The sequence below is a fragment of the Antennarius striatus genome, chromosome 17, assembly GCF_040054535.1.
Source record: "Antennarius striatus isolate MH-2024 chromosome 17, ASM4005453v1, whole genome shotgun sequence".
Classification (NCBI taxonomy): Eukaryota; Metazoa; Chordata; class Actinopteri; order Lophiiformes; family Antennariidae; genus Antennarius; species Antennarius striatus.
In genome coordinates, this window is record NC_090792.1 from 9,030,967 (window position 1) to 9,045,682 (window position 14,716).

The window sequence follows — 14,716 nt, forward strand, 5'->3', positions numbered from 1 at the left end:
TTTGACTATATATGCAGGTAAACCCAACCTGAGGCTGTCCTTGAATACTTGTGATCAGACGAATATCCCAGAAGAGAACTTCACGAGCCCAGCTCAGACCCCCAGCTCTCCTCAGTCAGACGGCTTCTCATGGCCCGTTGTCCAGGAGCTGCGCACCAGATACACCACCCACCCCTCAAAGCTGACCCGGAGCTGCACCGATCCAAACGGGACGCTGGATTGCCCCACCAACAGGTGTAACGGAGCCTTACACAAGTGCAGTAGCTCCTCCGATCTTCACAGTGCTCTGAGCGACTGTCCCCAGACACAGTCTGAAACGGACGGCCCCCGGCCCCGGCTCCAGCCCCTGCTGTGCAGATGGAGCTCTTTGGACCACATGCTCGGCTCTCTTCCCCTGCGTGATGTCGACTACCTTCAGGGACCTGTGAGGACCTGCTGCACAACCAATCAGGTGTCGCTGATCACAAGAGAAACTGAGAAACTACAGGATAAGGACAAAGTTCTGCAGCAGGGCTCAGACTGCATCTCAAAGGCTGTTGCCATGAAAACCACAGACAGTCATTTGGTGAAGAGCTTACGGGATAAGTTCCAGAGCTTAAGCTCCATCTCTTGAGCTCAGTTCATTTTTAACTGCAGGGATCTCAATGTGACGTCGTCTTCCAATCACCTGGTTCCTCTCAACGTCTCATTCTCACGTTTTACCCCAAAACAACACAACTTGTGTGACGGTGACTTCACTAGAGGGCAAGTGGTGGCACCGTGAAAAGGATACGATTGGTAATTTTGGTCTTAAACAGGTGCTTTCAAAATTTGTATATTGGGTGTTTGTTTGCACTGTATAACACATAAATGTAAAAATAAGTGTTTGGTTCTGTGTAACAATTAAAGATAAAGTTTTATTTTGTTATGATGGTTCCCTCCCACAGTTGATTCTTTTGCTATAATAATGAAATAATTATTTATCTTTGTACACTGTCAGCTAGAGGTTCCAGGAAAACAAAGATTTCATTGAGGGTTGAGAAGCCGGAGGTTCACCAAAGATGGTTACCCTTTAACGTTTGTTGATTTTTGATGCGCATCACAATAGTCACATGATCCCACGTCTACTGAAGCTGCTTCAAAACTGTTCTCACAAACTCACTGGAGCTTTTATGTTTCTCAAGTTGTATATTTTTCTCTAATATTATTTATGATATATATCAGTCTCGTGTAAATACTGACAATTAGCAACTCTTTTTACGTTTCCATTTTAGAAAATATATTGTTTGGTAAATTTTGAATAAAAACAAATGATAAGCGTCCACAGTCGTCCTCTCTGCCCTTTCATGCATCAGAGACAGAACGTCTCTGTGTTTCAGTGAGTCCGTGAACTCGTGTCAATAGATTCCATGATCCAGGAGTTAGATGGTTTCTAGTGGTTCCATCTGAAAGATGTCAGGACAGGTCATGGAAGAATTGAATGGAAGATAAAACACAGGTTTTAGGAAGAATGCTGCTCTCATGTTTACATATTACGTTGTAATAATCCAATTAAAGAAGATTCCTTGTGAAACTAAAATCTGAAAAACTGAAAAGATTTTTTATATTTTTTTTTTGCATTGGCCTGTTGACTGTAAAGTTAAAAAAAAATAATAATTAAAGACTCGTATGTAATAGTGTTTTAAGAACAAAATGAAGATTCTATTAGAACAGAACAGGTGTTCTTTGGATTTGTTCAGTGTTCTGTAACAGCCTGCAGGTTCTGTGTGAGCTCTGGATTCATGTTTGTAACTCTTTTATCTAGGATTTACTATCAATTAGGTTGAGAATTAGATCTGAAGTTCCCTGTAGCACACACACTTTGTTTTTCGCAGTCCTTTCAACATGCGATGCGTTCATCTCCAACACGACAGGTCGTCATACGTGTTCACAGTTAGCATCAAGCTAATATTAACACACAGGAAGTCCGTAAGACCGCTTTTCACAATAAAAGCGTGACGACTGCACACTTTGAAGAGCATTTTTATTTTGGAGCAAACACCAGAACACACATTCTGTTTGTGTGTTTAACACATTCACACACTCATGACACCAAACGAAAGACTGGAGTTTAAATCGCACCTATAAAAAACCAGCGACACGCATTCCACATTTACTTAGGATCCTAATTTCTTTGTCCTGGATTGACGGGGGGGAAAAAAAAAATCTGATTTTTTGATTTATTTATATGAAGAATGGGCTGCGCAATATCAGGTCTGGCAGCAAAAGCAGAGTTTGAGGAGAAGAGCCCGGAGGATGCGGCGGTGTGTCCTCCGGAGGAGCAGATCCACATGATCAAGGAGTCGTGGAAAGTTATCCGGGACGACATCGCCAAAGTTGGGATTATAATGTTCGTCAGGTAAAGCTTTCCGTCCTGCTTTGTACTTTTCCAGTGTTTGGTGCATGGAGAAACTATTGATGAGTGAATGTATGCAGTTTGATGAGCTGCAGGATAAACTGTAGGATCAAGATTGACTGCCTTCTATCAGTTTTTAATAATCCACGAATAAATTCGTGCTTTTTGTAAATTTAATATATGACCCTGTGGATGTGGATTACTAGTTTGGAGGATTATTTTTACAGTGTAATAAAAACAAGACGTGCTCTAAATGTTTAGGTGCAATCTGATGGAACTGATGTCCTCAGTTTAACCATAATCTAACCTTTGAGCTGCATTCTGACCTGCTGTCCGGAGACAGAGAAGGTCTGCAGAGACACCTTTGATCCATTGTCCACGGTGACACGTGTTTGACCTTTCCATACATTCCAGGAACTGAAGCATCCAGCATCCTTCAGCCTTCTGATCCACAGCTTTTCACTGAGAGCTGGGAGCACAATTCCCCTCCTCCCCTCTTATCACTTCACATCACATCTTGACAGCATTACATAATAACCCACAGCTCCAGGTCTGCCATTCTAACGCACAATTAAAGGCATGAGCCATCACCGAAATACATTTTATCAATTATGATAACGACCGCTGTCCTGGAAACTGTTTCTGGGCTTTGATGGGGGAATCAAACAAATGAAACAACAGGGTGATGAAGAGGCTGCAGATTGTGGTTCTTCTGTAAAAATGAAATACCAGGCGTACTGCTAGGAGCCAATTAAGAACATGTGTCCCCTGGGTGACCTCAGCATTTGAAGAGGCTGATCTTAACATGATAGCCCAGAAACAGACGAGCCGGTCTCACGGGTCAGGGCCAGCACAGGGCCCCCGAGCTGTCAGGCTCTGATTGACACAGATGAACAATAATTGTTACAGTAAAACTGCAAATTGGATTCATTTGTTTTTCACTGTGTTCTTAAGAGACCATCCTCCATGGCAACGGGATGTTCCTCTGTCAAATTTAAGTATAAAAGAATGAAGATGCTTGTGGGATCTATTCATCAGAGTATAAATAGGTAACAACACAACCTCTCAACAGCAATTAAAATTCCACCAGAGCCTCATGGCGCTGTATTGTGTGCAAACTGTATGTAGGCTGTTGGATGCTCACATGTGAGTTTGTGTCCCTGTTCCTCTCCACAACGAAGCTGGTGAGCAGGAGGCATGAGGTTTACACACAACTGTGTGCCGACATATGAGGATTTATAAACGCTTAGTAGAGAAATAAAGCGTCCTCATTGAGTGTGTCTGCTTCATCAGGTGTAGAGCAGCTCATGGTTTGAACAGGAGACATCAGAAAGATCTACTCCATTTATCTACCCATCAACCACCTGTTGTGAGCATCCAATGTATTTAACCATGAGGACTCTTTTGTTTTCTGTCCACAAATACATGTTGATGAGAAAATACAAAAACGATGAACCCGAATGAATCAAACTGTATTTTAGATTTGGGCTTTAGCATCAGCCGAAGCCCAAATCCTCCCTCTTCTCCTGTTGTTTTCCCTCTGGTTTCATGCTTAAGAAGCAGAATTCCACTAAGCATTGCATCTCATTGTGAGCACATACAGTATCCAAAGGAGGCGAGTGTGTACACTGACTAATCACGGGTGGCTCAGCTGGAGACCGAGAGGCTCTCTGATTGGATGGGAGCATAAACTCTTCTCTTGAGGACACTGATTCAGGTTAGATCAGTAAAAAGAAAACCTCTTTAGCAGAGGCAGTGAACTGTTCTCAGACTCTGATCCGGATTGATGTAGATCTGGGTAGCTAAGAAAACAGCTGTAGGCTGTAATAACCGGGGCAAAGGCATAGAATGACATCAGAAGGCACAATCAGATCTCTATTGACAGCATGGGGTGGAGAAAAGCTTCTCATCACAATGAGGATGATTCACAGCCAGCGTGGTGAGGACAGTTGTGTGACTGTCCACGCTGGACACTGTTTTTATGTCATGCTGGTTGGGAAAGCCTGGGAGACTTCACTTCAGTGGTGATTGAGTAGAAGCAGCTCATGGATGCTCTGTGTTCCATCGTTGTTTTCATGACAGGTTGTTTGAGACCCACCCTGAATGCAAAGACGTCTTCTTCCTCTTCCGAGACGTGGAGGACCTGGAGGGCTTGAGGAGCAGCCGGGAGCTGAGGGCACACGGCCTACGGTCAGTCAGCCAGTCTGAACAGGCTCAGGTTTCTACACCATCCAGTTCACTTCAGTTTATCGTCATTCAGACATGAATGAGATTCATCAACCAGGTTCAGCACTTTACCCGTGTTAGAATGTCTTGTTAGGTGTTTGTACAACCTTCCACTGCAGACGTTGATTGATACAGTTGAAATAGAAGCTGATTTTAAATGCAAATGAACTTTAGGAATGTTTTAGAATATCTTAATAATATTAAGTATATAATTTGGATTATAATGAAATGGTAAAAAATACATACATTAACAATAAGAACAAACTGATCCATTCCAACTTATTTTATTTTATTACTTGTTGGGGCCGACAGGAGAAACAGTTGTTAGAACTCAAATTCTAGATACAAAAATATATTTTAGGGCCATCAGTGAAGGATAATGATTATGATTTCTCCTTTTTTTATTACAAACTACAGCGTCTAACTAGATGATATTAATAATAATAATAATAATAATAATAATGGATTCGATTTATATAGCGCTTTTCTGGACACTCAAAGACGGTTTTACATCGGATCCATTATTCATTCACTCCTCATTCATACTTGGTGATGGTAAACTACATGCGTAGCCACAGCTGCCCTGGGGCAGACTGACAGAGGAGTGGCTGCCAATCTGCACCTACGGCCCCTCTGACCACCACCGGAACAATCACACACATTCACGCACCAGCAAGTGCCCCTCTGGAGGCAAAAAGGGTGAAGTGTCTTGCCCAAGGACACAACAACAAATGACTTGAACCGCCGATCTTAAATCATTGGACGACCTGCTCTACCACTGAGCCACGGTCACCCCTGATAGGTAAATAGAATAATAAATAGGTAAACACAGTGATATCACATGTTCTCCATATATTCTGCCATGTTTCAAGATGCAAATTGGTATTTACGCCTCACAAACATTTAGATTCTACTTTGGGTGCACAGTATTCAGTATTATTGTAAAACAACTCGGGGCTGTACTTTTAATATTGTGTTTTTTTGGGGGGGACTACTTTCAGGGGTGAAGTAATAATACTTAGTGTTTGTGAGCAGTGATTTCTAACCTTGAGCTCCCACAGTCCAACCAGATGAGCTTAAGAACTACTTTAAATATTTATTCCATAAACATTGATCTTACAAAACAAGGCATAGTGTGGAATAGTAGCCGCCCTGGTCCAGGCTGTTCGCCGTCCTAATTGTGTTTTCCTCTTGAACACAAACATTTTGCTCCATTTGCGTGGTGGAATCGACAAAGTTGTTTTGGTCTTTTCAATGGAAAAATATTTCATATCACTTACTCATCTGTAAAGGCAGTGTAATTTTCCCCAGCACCCACCTTGGGTTTAGATTTGCAGACGGCTCCCCTCATAGCAGGCAGAGAAACCCCCCCCCCCATGTACTCATATCACGATGACATTATTCACCACTTTGCTGCAGATCTCAGCCACTTGCTCATTGTTTCCCAGGATGCAGCTGGACAGTGTTCGTCTACAAATGAGGCCAGGGCCGCCCATTATTGCCTGAGGACATGACATTATAGGAGCGACACACATGCAAAATGTTACACATCCAAGCATGAACTGGACGCTGGGAAGACCAAACGGTCCTCCAGCCACACACTCAGGACATGTACACAAATATCAACGGCGGCAGCATGAAAGACAGAACTGAGCGCTTAGCCGACTCTAATCTTTTGTTCTGTATTCATCTTCAAAACTGTCACACACATAATGTGCAGTGGAGGCACACACAACAGCAAAACAACAAAGGACATTGATCCGCTGGTGTTTTGTGTTGGGAAACATGTTTACAGGAGGATGAAGTACTGAGGATTGAGTTGGATTTACTTCAAGTGTGAGTCAAACAAACAATAGACTTTATTTGTGGATTTTGAAGCCTTTCAACACAAAAGAATCACACTTATCTACAGTAGAGGTTTATCAGTTAAGACTAGTGAATCTCCATGTTTCTCTTTTAGGGTGATGTCTTTCATCGAGAAATGCGTGGCTCGACTGGACCAACAGGAGAGACTTGAAGCTCTGGCGGTGGAGCTGGGAAAAAGTCATTATCATTACAATGCTCCTCCTAAGTACTACAGTGTAAGAGTCCAATGATGCTGAACACCATCTGTGTCTGTGATGCTACTACAGAGACCCCACACTCTCATTTGAAGTGAAATTGTAGTTGTTTTTCAGATTCAACATCGTTCTGAGAGCCATAAAAGCACAGCAGCAGATTTGACGAATCCAAAGAAACTACAATTCCACACGATCTCACACCACCTCAGAGATACAAGTACATTAGTAAACATCTGATTATTTTCCAGTATGTAGGAGCAGAATTCATCTGTGCCGTGCAGCCCATTCTGAAGGACGGGTGGACTGCAGAGCTGGAAGAGGCGTGGAAGGTGAGGGCTGTTGTGGTGTGACGTGATGTTAGAGACCCCCCCCACTAAACCATTCTTGGTAATGTGCTGTAAAAGAGGCCTGATCTGTGCATCCTAGCAGCAGAAGTGACGTTTGTGATAATAAATGTTTTTTTAACCATCTATTTTGATCTACAGAAATGGGCTCTGCTGCCCTCTAGTGGGACCTGTTAGTTATGACACGAATATTTATCAGGCATAATAAAAACGCTCGTAAATTATAAACCACAGAAACACAACAGGTTCATCATGATTAAAAGCTTTTTGTCATCTTCCAGCCTTCTTCTTTCACACGTCAACTGCCATGTCAAACATTTAGCACCAACCATATTGACAGAATTTCATTTCAACCTTACAAATTACATTGAACAAATTATTTATCCTCTGCTTTGGCACACATTTTTGGGCAACCCAACTCTTTAAGTGATTCAGTATAAAAAAAACCTCTTTGTTACACATAATGGTAACCTAATGCAGTGTGTGTTGTGGTCCAGACCCTGTTCGTGTACGTGACCAGCCTCATGAGGCGGGGATACCAGGAGGAGAGCGCCCGACAGCGGCACCTGGCTAACTCCCCAAGGCAAAGGCCCGACAAGAGGAACACAGCACTCTGAGATGTATTCAACACAATCCAGACTATCTACCAGCTCAGCACAGAATTGTATATACTGTATTTACTGTTGTCTTTTGTACATCGCTCATATTGAACACTTATTATTTGCTACTTTATCACAAAACAAACAAACCTGCAGTGACTTTTAACAAAGCACTTTATTTCTGAACGTAACCTGCTACAGGACTCAGGAGCCTGATGAAATGATACACGTCTGACAGTATTCTGGCTGTAGGTATTCCTGCTTTGTAATGAGAAAAAATATTCGTAGCCAAAACCTTGTCTCTGTATTTATAACTCAATGCCTTCAAGTAAATCTACAATTTTCAACAATATTGAGGACTATCTACTGATTTAGAAAAAAAAAATTACTCAGATTAAATCTAAATGTGGACATTCAGTGGTTTTCAACAACTGAAAGAGGACAGTTTGGCAGGTGCAACCGGTCCAAGACAAAAGTGTAAAATAATATTCATTGTACTTCAAACAGGTCAATAAAGACATACAGGTAGATTTTTAAAAAGCTTCAGGAAAAAATACATCAAGGTTGACGTGACTTTTTTCAGCACATCTGAGCAACTTAAGATTAATTCAATTTGGTTTTGATAATAAAGAATTTTTCGTGATTCTAATGTCTGGATTACTAAATATCTTTCTCGTGAGGCATCTGAACTGAAGCATGGCAACACAGCGTACGAGCTAGCCACATACAGAACATAAATAAGGCCTCTAGTTATTAAATACAATAACAGGCTACTGATGTCCATGGGTTTGGCTCCTGAAGGGGGCCGGGGCTCAAAGTCCTGATTCTGAAGCAAAAAATGGTGGAGATTCAATACATTTGATTACTTTATCCTGTATGGGTGGCAAGAAATCTTCAGTTCCTATTCCAGATCACCAATGGCACTGAGCAACCAGGGATAAGAAAATCCCATGAAAAGAAAAAAAGGCATAAAATCAAGTCGAGTCACTGGGTGGATGAAAATGATGCTGAGGCCTCAGGAACAAATCCTGGTGAGACAACAAAACCAAGGCCTTTCCCATTCCCTCGGACAGTTCATGCCAGTTTAGTTACCAAATTGTTATGTTGTAGAGTCTGTTGCTCATTGGGTGGCTTTGGTTTTCTTGCTTTTGCTTTTCTTATCTTTCTTCTTGAGTCCATCCATGTGAGCTCTAAGAAGGTTGGAGTATGCCTGTATAGAGAAATTATGGTTTAGGGTAAAATTTCCACAGTCCTTTCATCAGAGAGGCTCTTGATATAAATGGATAATGCACAACAATCAACGAGAGCTAATCAAGAAAATTTGTTTTGATCCAGGACAAATCTTTCCAAACAATACTGATATCAAAACGAGCTAAACTTACCATCTGAAACTTGATTACTTCTTTTGTGCTGACCTGAAATAGCAAGAAATGAGAAATCAGTATGTATAGTATTGAACAACAAAATAGGAAATACAGTACACGAAAGCTTACCACTGTGCTAATTTTCTTCTTGCCTTCCGATGCTCTGATGAGGCATTTGTTATCTGCAGGTTCGAATGACTCAGTGTGACCCTTTCGAGGGACAGGCTTGGTCCTCCCGTCATCTGAAAAGTGTAATTACATCTCACTGGAGTTGCTTACAGAAAAGTAGAGACTCAAAACTAATTGCACTTGACAGATAACTGTAAATGGCACTGAGCAGTTCTTACATTTCTTTAGAGTGATGACAACACTGCCAGATGTTCTGCACTTCTGGAAAAGCCTTGTGAGCTCTGTGAGGAACTGAAGAACATAAGGAAATGGCACAAGAGTTGAGCAATGTGAATGGTCAGAAATGATGGCAGCAGTTGATCTCAGCATCATAATTCAACACAAGACATCTCCACTGCTGACTACACACCCAGTTAATGAACACCTAATATAGAAGAATACAAATCTGAGGCTTTGGTTGTACTGCCTTATGCAGAAAGGTGGCTCTTACTTTAACCTCCTCCATGTAGATTAAAGGGATTAAAATGTTAGAAACAGTTAATATCAGACTGACGAGGAGAGAATGACCTGGTGGAAAACCAAAATGTTTGGTATACCAGTAATTAAAGCCATTTTAGGATTAATTAAGCTGGTGTGGTTTGCTAGTTCTTCGGTATTTAAGTGGCAAGTTTATCATGATGAACGTCACTGAATGAAAACGTTCTAACGATTCTAGGGTTCCGCAAGACATCGGATCCGCAAGTTATAGGTTTTAAAAGCTAAATAAGGTTCCTAATAAATAAGAACGAACAACAATAGAAGTGTTTCATATTGGATAAAAAAACCAAACTCTGTGTTAGCTTTGGCTTTTAACTCCATACGGCTGTAGAATGACATGATGAAGCCTAGCTTAATGTTGAGGCTGTTAGCGAGTTATTTGATTAACAAACAGCGTGTATTTGTCGTTTCTGAACAAAACAGTCAATAAGACATTAATAATAAGACATTTTTCGCAGTGTGTCATTTGTTCTTACCGCATCATTTTCAAGCAGAACCATGACTCCTACTTCTATTTTTTACCTTACTCACTGCGAGCTAACTGCTGCTGGCTTTGAAGCACACGTACTACAGCAGCCGAAGCCCCGCCCAGCGCCGCCACTGCGCATCTCGGCCTTTTTAAATAGCGACCCCTGCTGCCACGGAGGAGAACGGCATAGAGCTACTGCAGGAGCATACGCCAAAACACATGCTCTACTGTACAATTCTGCATTGTACTGTACTGTACTGTAATGCACTCAATTTACATATTGTTATTTATATTATATATTTGTATGCTTATAGTACTTCACTCAAAAAATTTACACAAATCATTGAACAATTAACTGAAATTTTTAAAAAAAAAGCATTTTATTGATCATTATTTTTGAGGACTACAAAATCATACAATTTTGAAATAGTTTAACAACTCGATTGTACTTTCTTATTTACATATTGAAGGCATGGCTTTACGCTACAGTACTATGCTAAAATTATTGCTAAGATTTATCATGTCAGGGTAGCTTGCATATTGCATTTCCAACATACAGCAGGCTTAAAAAATGATTTGCAAAATAGCTGGTGTACCAAATAAAGTTTTTTGTCTCCCTGCATCCCATGCACAGGCTTTGGATTTTACAGTGATTAAACTGGAACTTCTGTAAACAATTCCTACTTTGCATAAAGAAGCAAGTCAAACATTAAGACTAATCAGGAGACATGAAAGCAAACACAGTATAATAGCATGTTTCTATATAACCTCCTGTGGTCTATTGATCTATCAACTGTCCTTTGGAGTCATTGGAGTCCCCAGTTAATCTCACTGCTGTTCTCTGGTTCAACAATGCTAAGGTATAGAGAAGTCACAATCACGCGCAACATTTCAACACATATTCAGACAACAATTTACAGTGAGAATAAGCTTGGACTCAAATAAATGTTTTTATTTCTTTACAAATTTCATTAATGTTGACATATTTAATAATCATATAGTATATCCAGTATCCAAATATGGTTTGCAATAAAGATCCATTACGTCTTCTAAAAATATCAGCCGTAACTCAGTTGAGCCCATTGTAAACACATAATGATAAAATCAAACGACTGAATGCGACAAAATCTATGGTGTTTTAGACCCTTGATACTAAAAATACTGTATTTTTAAGTCGTATGAAGTGGTTTTTATTTTCTAGACAGTGCACAGTCTGGCTGGTGCCCCAGGTCAGCGAGGTTCACAGCGAACTCAGAGTGCCAGTCTCTGTCAAAGACTTCCCCGAGCTGTCTCTGCAGGGCTTTGGTCTTCCACACAGGATGAGGTGCATGCTGGGAAATCACCAGACCCACTCCAGCTGTGGTCAGAAAATAGTCCCCTGACCAGTTTGAGGTACCTGAGCAACAACGCAGCTAGTCAGTTGTTGGCTAATGGACATGCAGCAAACTGAATCCTTAACATTTGAATAACATGAGTTTAAGATCAACAAATATTAAATAACAGTCCTGAAAGTAATCTGCTACTCACCGATGTAAGCCACTTTATCAGTCACCATGTATTTATTGTGATTGACTCTGGAAAATGGAATATCAGTCTGGTTTCCCACAGGCAGGATGTACAGTTTCTGAGAAGAGAATGACGTAACAAAATAAAGATAATGGAAATAAAAATGTTTACAACAAAGGGTTCTATTTCGTGTTATGTCTCACTATTTGGATGCTGACACCCTCGTGAGGACTGTCCATTGAGGCTAGGGACTGAAGGTAGGGCAACATGTCCGGATCCGAGTCGAGGCCACAGCTGATCAGCATCTTAATCTTCACCTTCCTGTTGAATGCAGCCGTCCTGATGGCGTCATCAATTAATGGCCAGTACCTGAAAAAGGTGCGAGAATTAAGAAAAAAGTAGGGGACAGAGTTCGATGGAAACAAACCATCGTTTTGAGGGTCCACTTCACCTCTTAGGCTTTTCAAACCGCGTGGTAGGGAAGTACTCCATGACAGCTACATGGATGTAGTACCGAGCCTCCGAGATAATGGAGAGTATAGCATCCAGGTCCAGAGTCCTCGACGATGGGCAGAATGATGGTGGAGAACCCTGGTATGAAATACAAATGTGGAATCACCAAAAAGAGAAGAAGAAAAAAACAGCATTTGAGTTGATTCTTTATCAATCAATGGGATTGACACACAGACACACACACAGACACACACACACACTCACACACTGTAATTAGCTGTAACATCCTTATAAGATGTTACAGTTTTCTGTATAAAGGAAGTGAAACCTGAAAGACTCACTGCAAGATAAATCTTGCTGGAGACATTCTCATTTTTCACCAGCAGGGGGTAATAACTGTTGATGGTGGTGTCATACTTTGCAGGCCAGGGCTCTGGCAGGGAGCTGTTGGACCTTCCCATCACCCAGTAGGACTGGAAAATCTTGTACAGGTCCTTTGCTAAATTGGAGCAGTTGTAAACCACTACTCCCAGTTCTTTCACCTAGAGGTTAAAAATAGATGAACTGTCTGTGTTTTCTACTTAAACCATCTGTAATCTCAGAGGTTACCTGGGTGAGAGCCCTCCAGTCCATGTTGGCGCTTCCAATAAATACATGCCTTCTATCAACAATCCAGAACTTGCTGTGGAGGACACCCCCCACCAACCGCCCAAAGTTCACATTCCTCACCTGGGCTCCTTTGGAGAGACAGAGATCAGATAAAGGAAGACAGCTCCTCCAGTACATCACCAATCATGACACATAGCGGTCAAGGTAACTTTAGGGTCACTTCCAAACCTTTCTGCTTTAAGACCTTTAAATCTGTGGAATTTGTTTTAATGGTAGGAATGCTGGCTAGAGCTCGGACAGATATGTTCCTGGAGGGCAGCTCTTCTAGTCCTTTCAGGATGTCCCGTCCCTGCAGGGAGGACAGCCTCACAGCTACAAGGAACTCTGCAGTGGTTTGTCATGTCTGGGTTAACTTACAAGTATGTCCGAAGAGGTGTTCAAGTTGATGTCGTCCCCAGTTAAAGTCCAGTAGAATGAGACAATATTCACTTCTTTGGTTGCCATGGAGATGAGATCTTTCCAGGCTTTTCCCAGAGGAATCCCATAGGTTACGTTGTCTTTGTATTTCACATGCTCGGGGATACTCTCCACCAGGACCATACTGCACAAAAACACACCAACAACACACCTGCTGAAGGATTCCTCTGGACACCGAACAGAAGATAGTTTGAATTTAAAGAAACAACATGGAAAATCTGAGCTTGAGAAGACATTTTCTAGTCCAGCGTGATCATTACCTACACTGGTTCACAGAGAAATCTTCACCATCAAGCTCCTCAGGGAGGATCTTGGGGTTTTGGGGGGCAGGTGGTCGTTCAAGCACAGCAATGGCAAGAAGGATCCCCAGAATGACCAGAGAGACCAAGAGCGCGGCGAACGTCACACAGCCGATAGATCGCTATTGGCATGATGTTTGGCAGAAAATAAATCCAATAACAACACTGGAACAGAAAAACAATAGGTTGGTCCACATATGATAATATCCTACCTTCTTGGCTGGAACATAGTTGTCGTGAAGGCTTTTGTACATAGAAGGCATTTTCCTTTTTAAGTGCTCCTCAACTATCTGTACAAAACCAGAGACTTTGACCTTTAAATGGTTCAAAACTCAGGTTTTTTTAAGAACTGAAAAACCTCCCAAACAAAGCAGATGTGGATACTTTTAAATGTAGCTTCTCCTCCGGACTTCACTGGAACAGAGCTGAAGCATTCAGCTGCTGAATATATTGCAATGTACACAGTTCCTGTTTAGACTTTCATTTCAGGTTTTCAGAAGAGAGTTTGCTCAGGCATAAAAAGTACAGCGAGTGAGAAGAAATTAAGAGAAATATGCAAACTAAATTTATTTGAAAAATCTGTAGTCATCAGCGAACAAATCCCAACAAAAATATATCAGTAATCAATATCACAATCATTGAAATCATCCATGTCCAAATCATTCTGGGGTAAAGGAAACAATTACAAAAGAGGGGCAAATTCATAATAAAGAGTTCCATTTCAGCTCTCAAATATGCTGAAGCTTACATTGCATAAAGTGATGAGACAGACTATCCCATAGTGGAGAAGTAGCAGCAGCGATAAGTCGTAAAGACAGACATTCAATTCTTACTTGACTTTGTAAACAATCATTGAAACTTCATCAAGCACATTTTTTGTGGCACTTGTAGCTACACCCCAAAACTACATCACAGTATATTCTGGACTGGGCAGACAGTCACCTGCTTCAGCTGAACACAGCATCAAATATTTACAGTTGTTTTCAGAAGCATTCGGTTTGCAGCATGTAGTGCTGAAGGGATCATTTACATTAGTGCAAGAGACAAGATTGAGAGGTAATTTGTATGACAGACATAAATCTTTAAATATTCATATACATAAGAGTGTAGAAAACCAAGTCACATTTAGTCTCAAACTACTGAATTTATCTTCTTAAATACTAAAATTAAATCACTTCTCTTGTCATGTGACAAAAGACTGTAGTGTGCTGAACTCCTTCCACTCAGTTGGTTACAACTGCGGTGTTTAGAAATGGAAATTTAAAAATAA

General features: G+C 41.1%; 4 protein-coding genes across 7 annotated transcripts in view; 2 read left to right on the forward strand and 2 right to left on the reverse strand.

Moving 5' to 3' along the window:
• The window catches only part of LOC137610788 (pleckstrin homology domain-containing family G member 3), a 28,992-nt gene extending 28,088 nt beyond the window's left edge, over window positions 1-904 (forward strand). For all 3 annotated transcript variants that reach the window (XM_068338597.1, XM_068338598.1, XM_068338596.1), the window contains exon 19: window positions 18-904. In XM_068338597.1, the coding sequence (XP_068194698.1) occupies window positions 18-613 (596 nt within the window). In that variant the 3' untranslated portion in view covers window positions 614-904. The remainder of the gene's footprint in view (window positions 1-17) is intronic.
• Window positions 905-2,175: 1,271 nt separating this feature from the next.
• Window positions 2,176-7,639, forward strand: xgb (x globin). The gene is made up of 5 exons (XM_068338867.1): window positions 2,176-2,377; window positions 4,457-4,564; window positions 6,561-6,681; window positions 6,909-6,989; window positions 7,502-7,639. The coding sequence occupies exons 1-5, from the start codon at window positions 2,214-2,216 to the stop codon at window positions 7,619-7,621; spliced, it is 594 nt and encodes a 197-aa protein (XP_068194968.1). The 5' UTR covers window positions 2,176-2,213; the 3' UTR covers window positions 7,622-7,639.
• An 81-nt stretch (window positions 7,640-7,720) lies between these two features.
• On the reverse strand, window positions 7,721-10,240 carry srp14 (signal recognition particle 14). The gene is made up of 5 exons (XM_068338868.1): window positions 10,110-10,240; window positions 9,315-9,387; window positions 9,097-9,209; window positions 8,986-9,018; window positions 7,721-8,813 (listed from the first exon to the last, which is right to left on the reverse strand). Exons 1-5 carry the CDS (start codon window positions 10,131-10,133, stop codon window positions 8,724-8,726), a joined length of 333 nt encoding a protein of 110 aa, XP_068194969.1. The 5' UTR covers window positions 10,134-10,240; the 3' UTR covers window positions 7,721-8,723.
• A 218-nt stretch (window positions 10,241-10,458) lies between these two features.
• On the reverse strand, window positions 10,459-13,859 carry LOC137610505 (5'-3' exonuclease PLD4). Of its 2 annotated transcripts, XM_068338082.1 has the most exons (10): window positions 13,659-13,859; window positions 13,408-13,568; window positions 13,088-13,271; window positions 12,899-13,019; window positions 12,671-12,798; window positions 12,403-12,603; window positions 12,060-12,199; window positions 11,812-11,977; window positions 11,630-11,726; window positions 10,459-11,498 (listed from the first exon to the last, which is right to left on the reverse strand). In XM_068338082.1, the coding sequence occupies exons 1-10, from the start codon at window positions 13,707-13,709 to the stop codon at window positions 11,293-11,295; spliced, it is 1,455 nt and encodes a 484-aa protein (XP_068194183.1). In that variant the 5' UTR covers window positions 13,710-13,859; the 3' UTR covers window positions 10,459-11,292. The 2 variants fall into 2 exon arrangements, with proteins under 2 accessions (XP_068194183.1, XP_068194184.1); XM_068338083.1 differs by lacking the exon at window positions 13,659-13,859 and having other exon boundaries at window positions 13,412-13,552.
• Window positions 13,860-14,716: the final 857 nt, after the last annotated feature.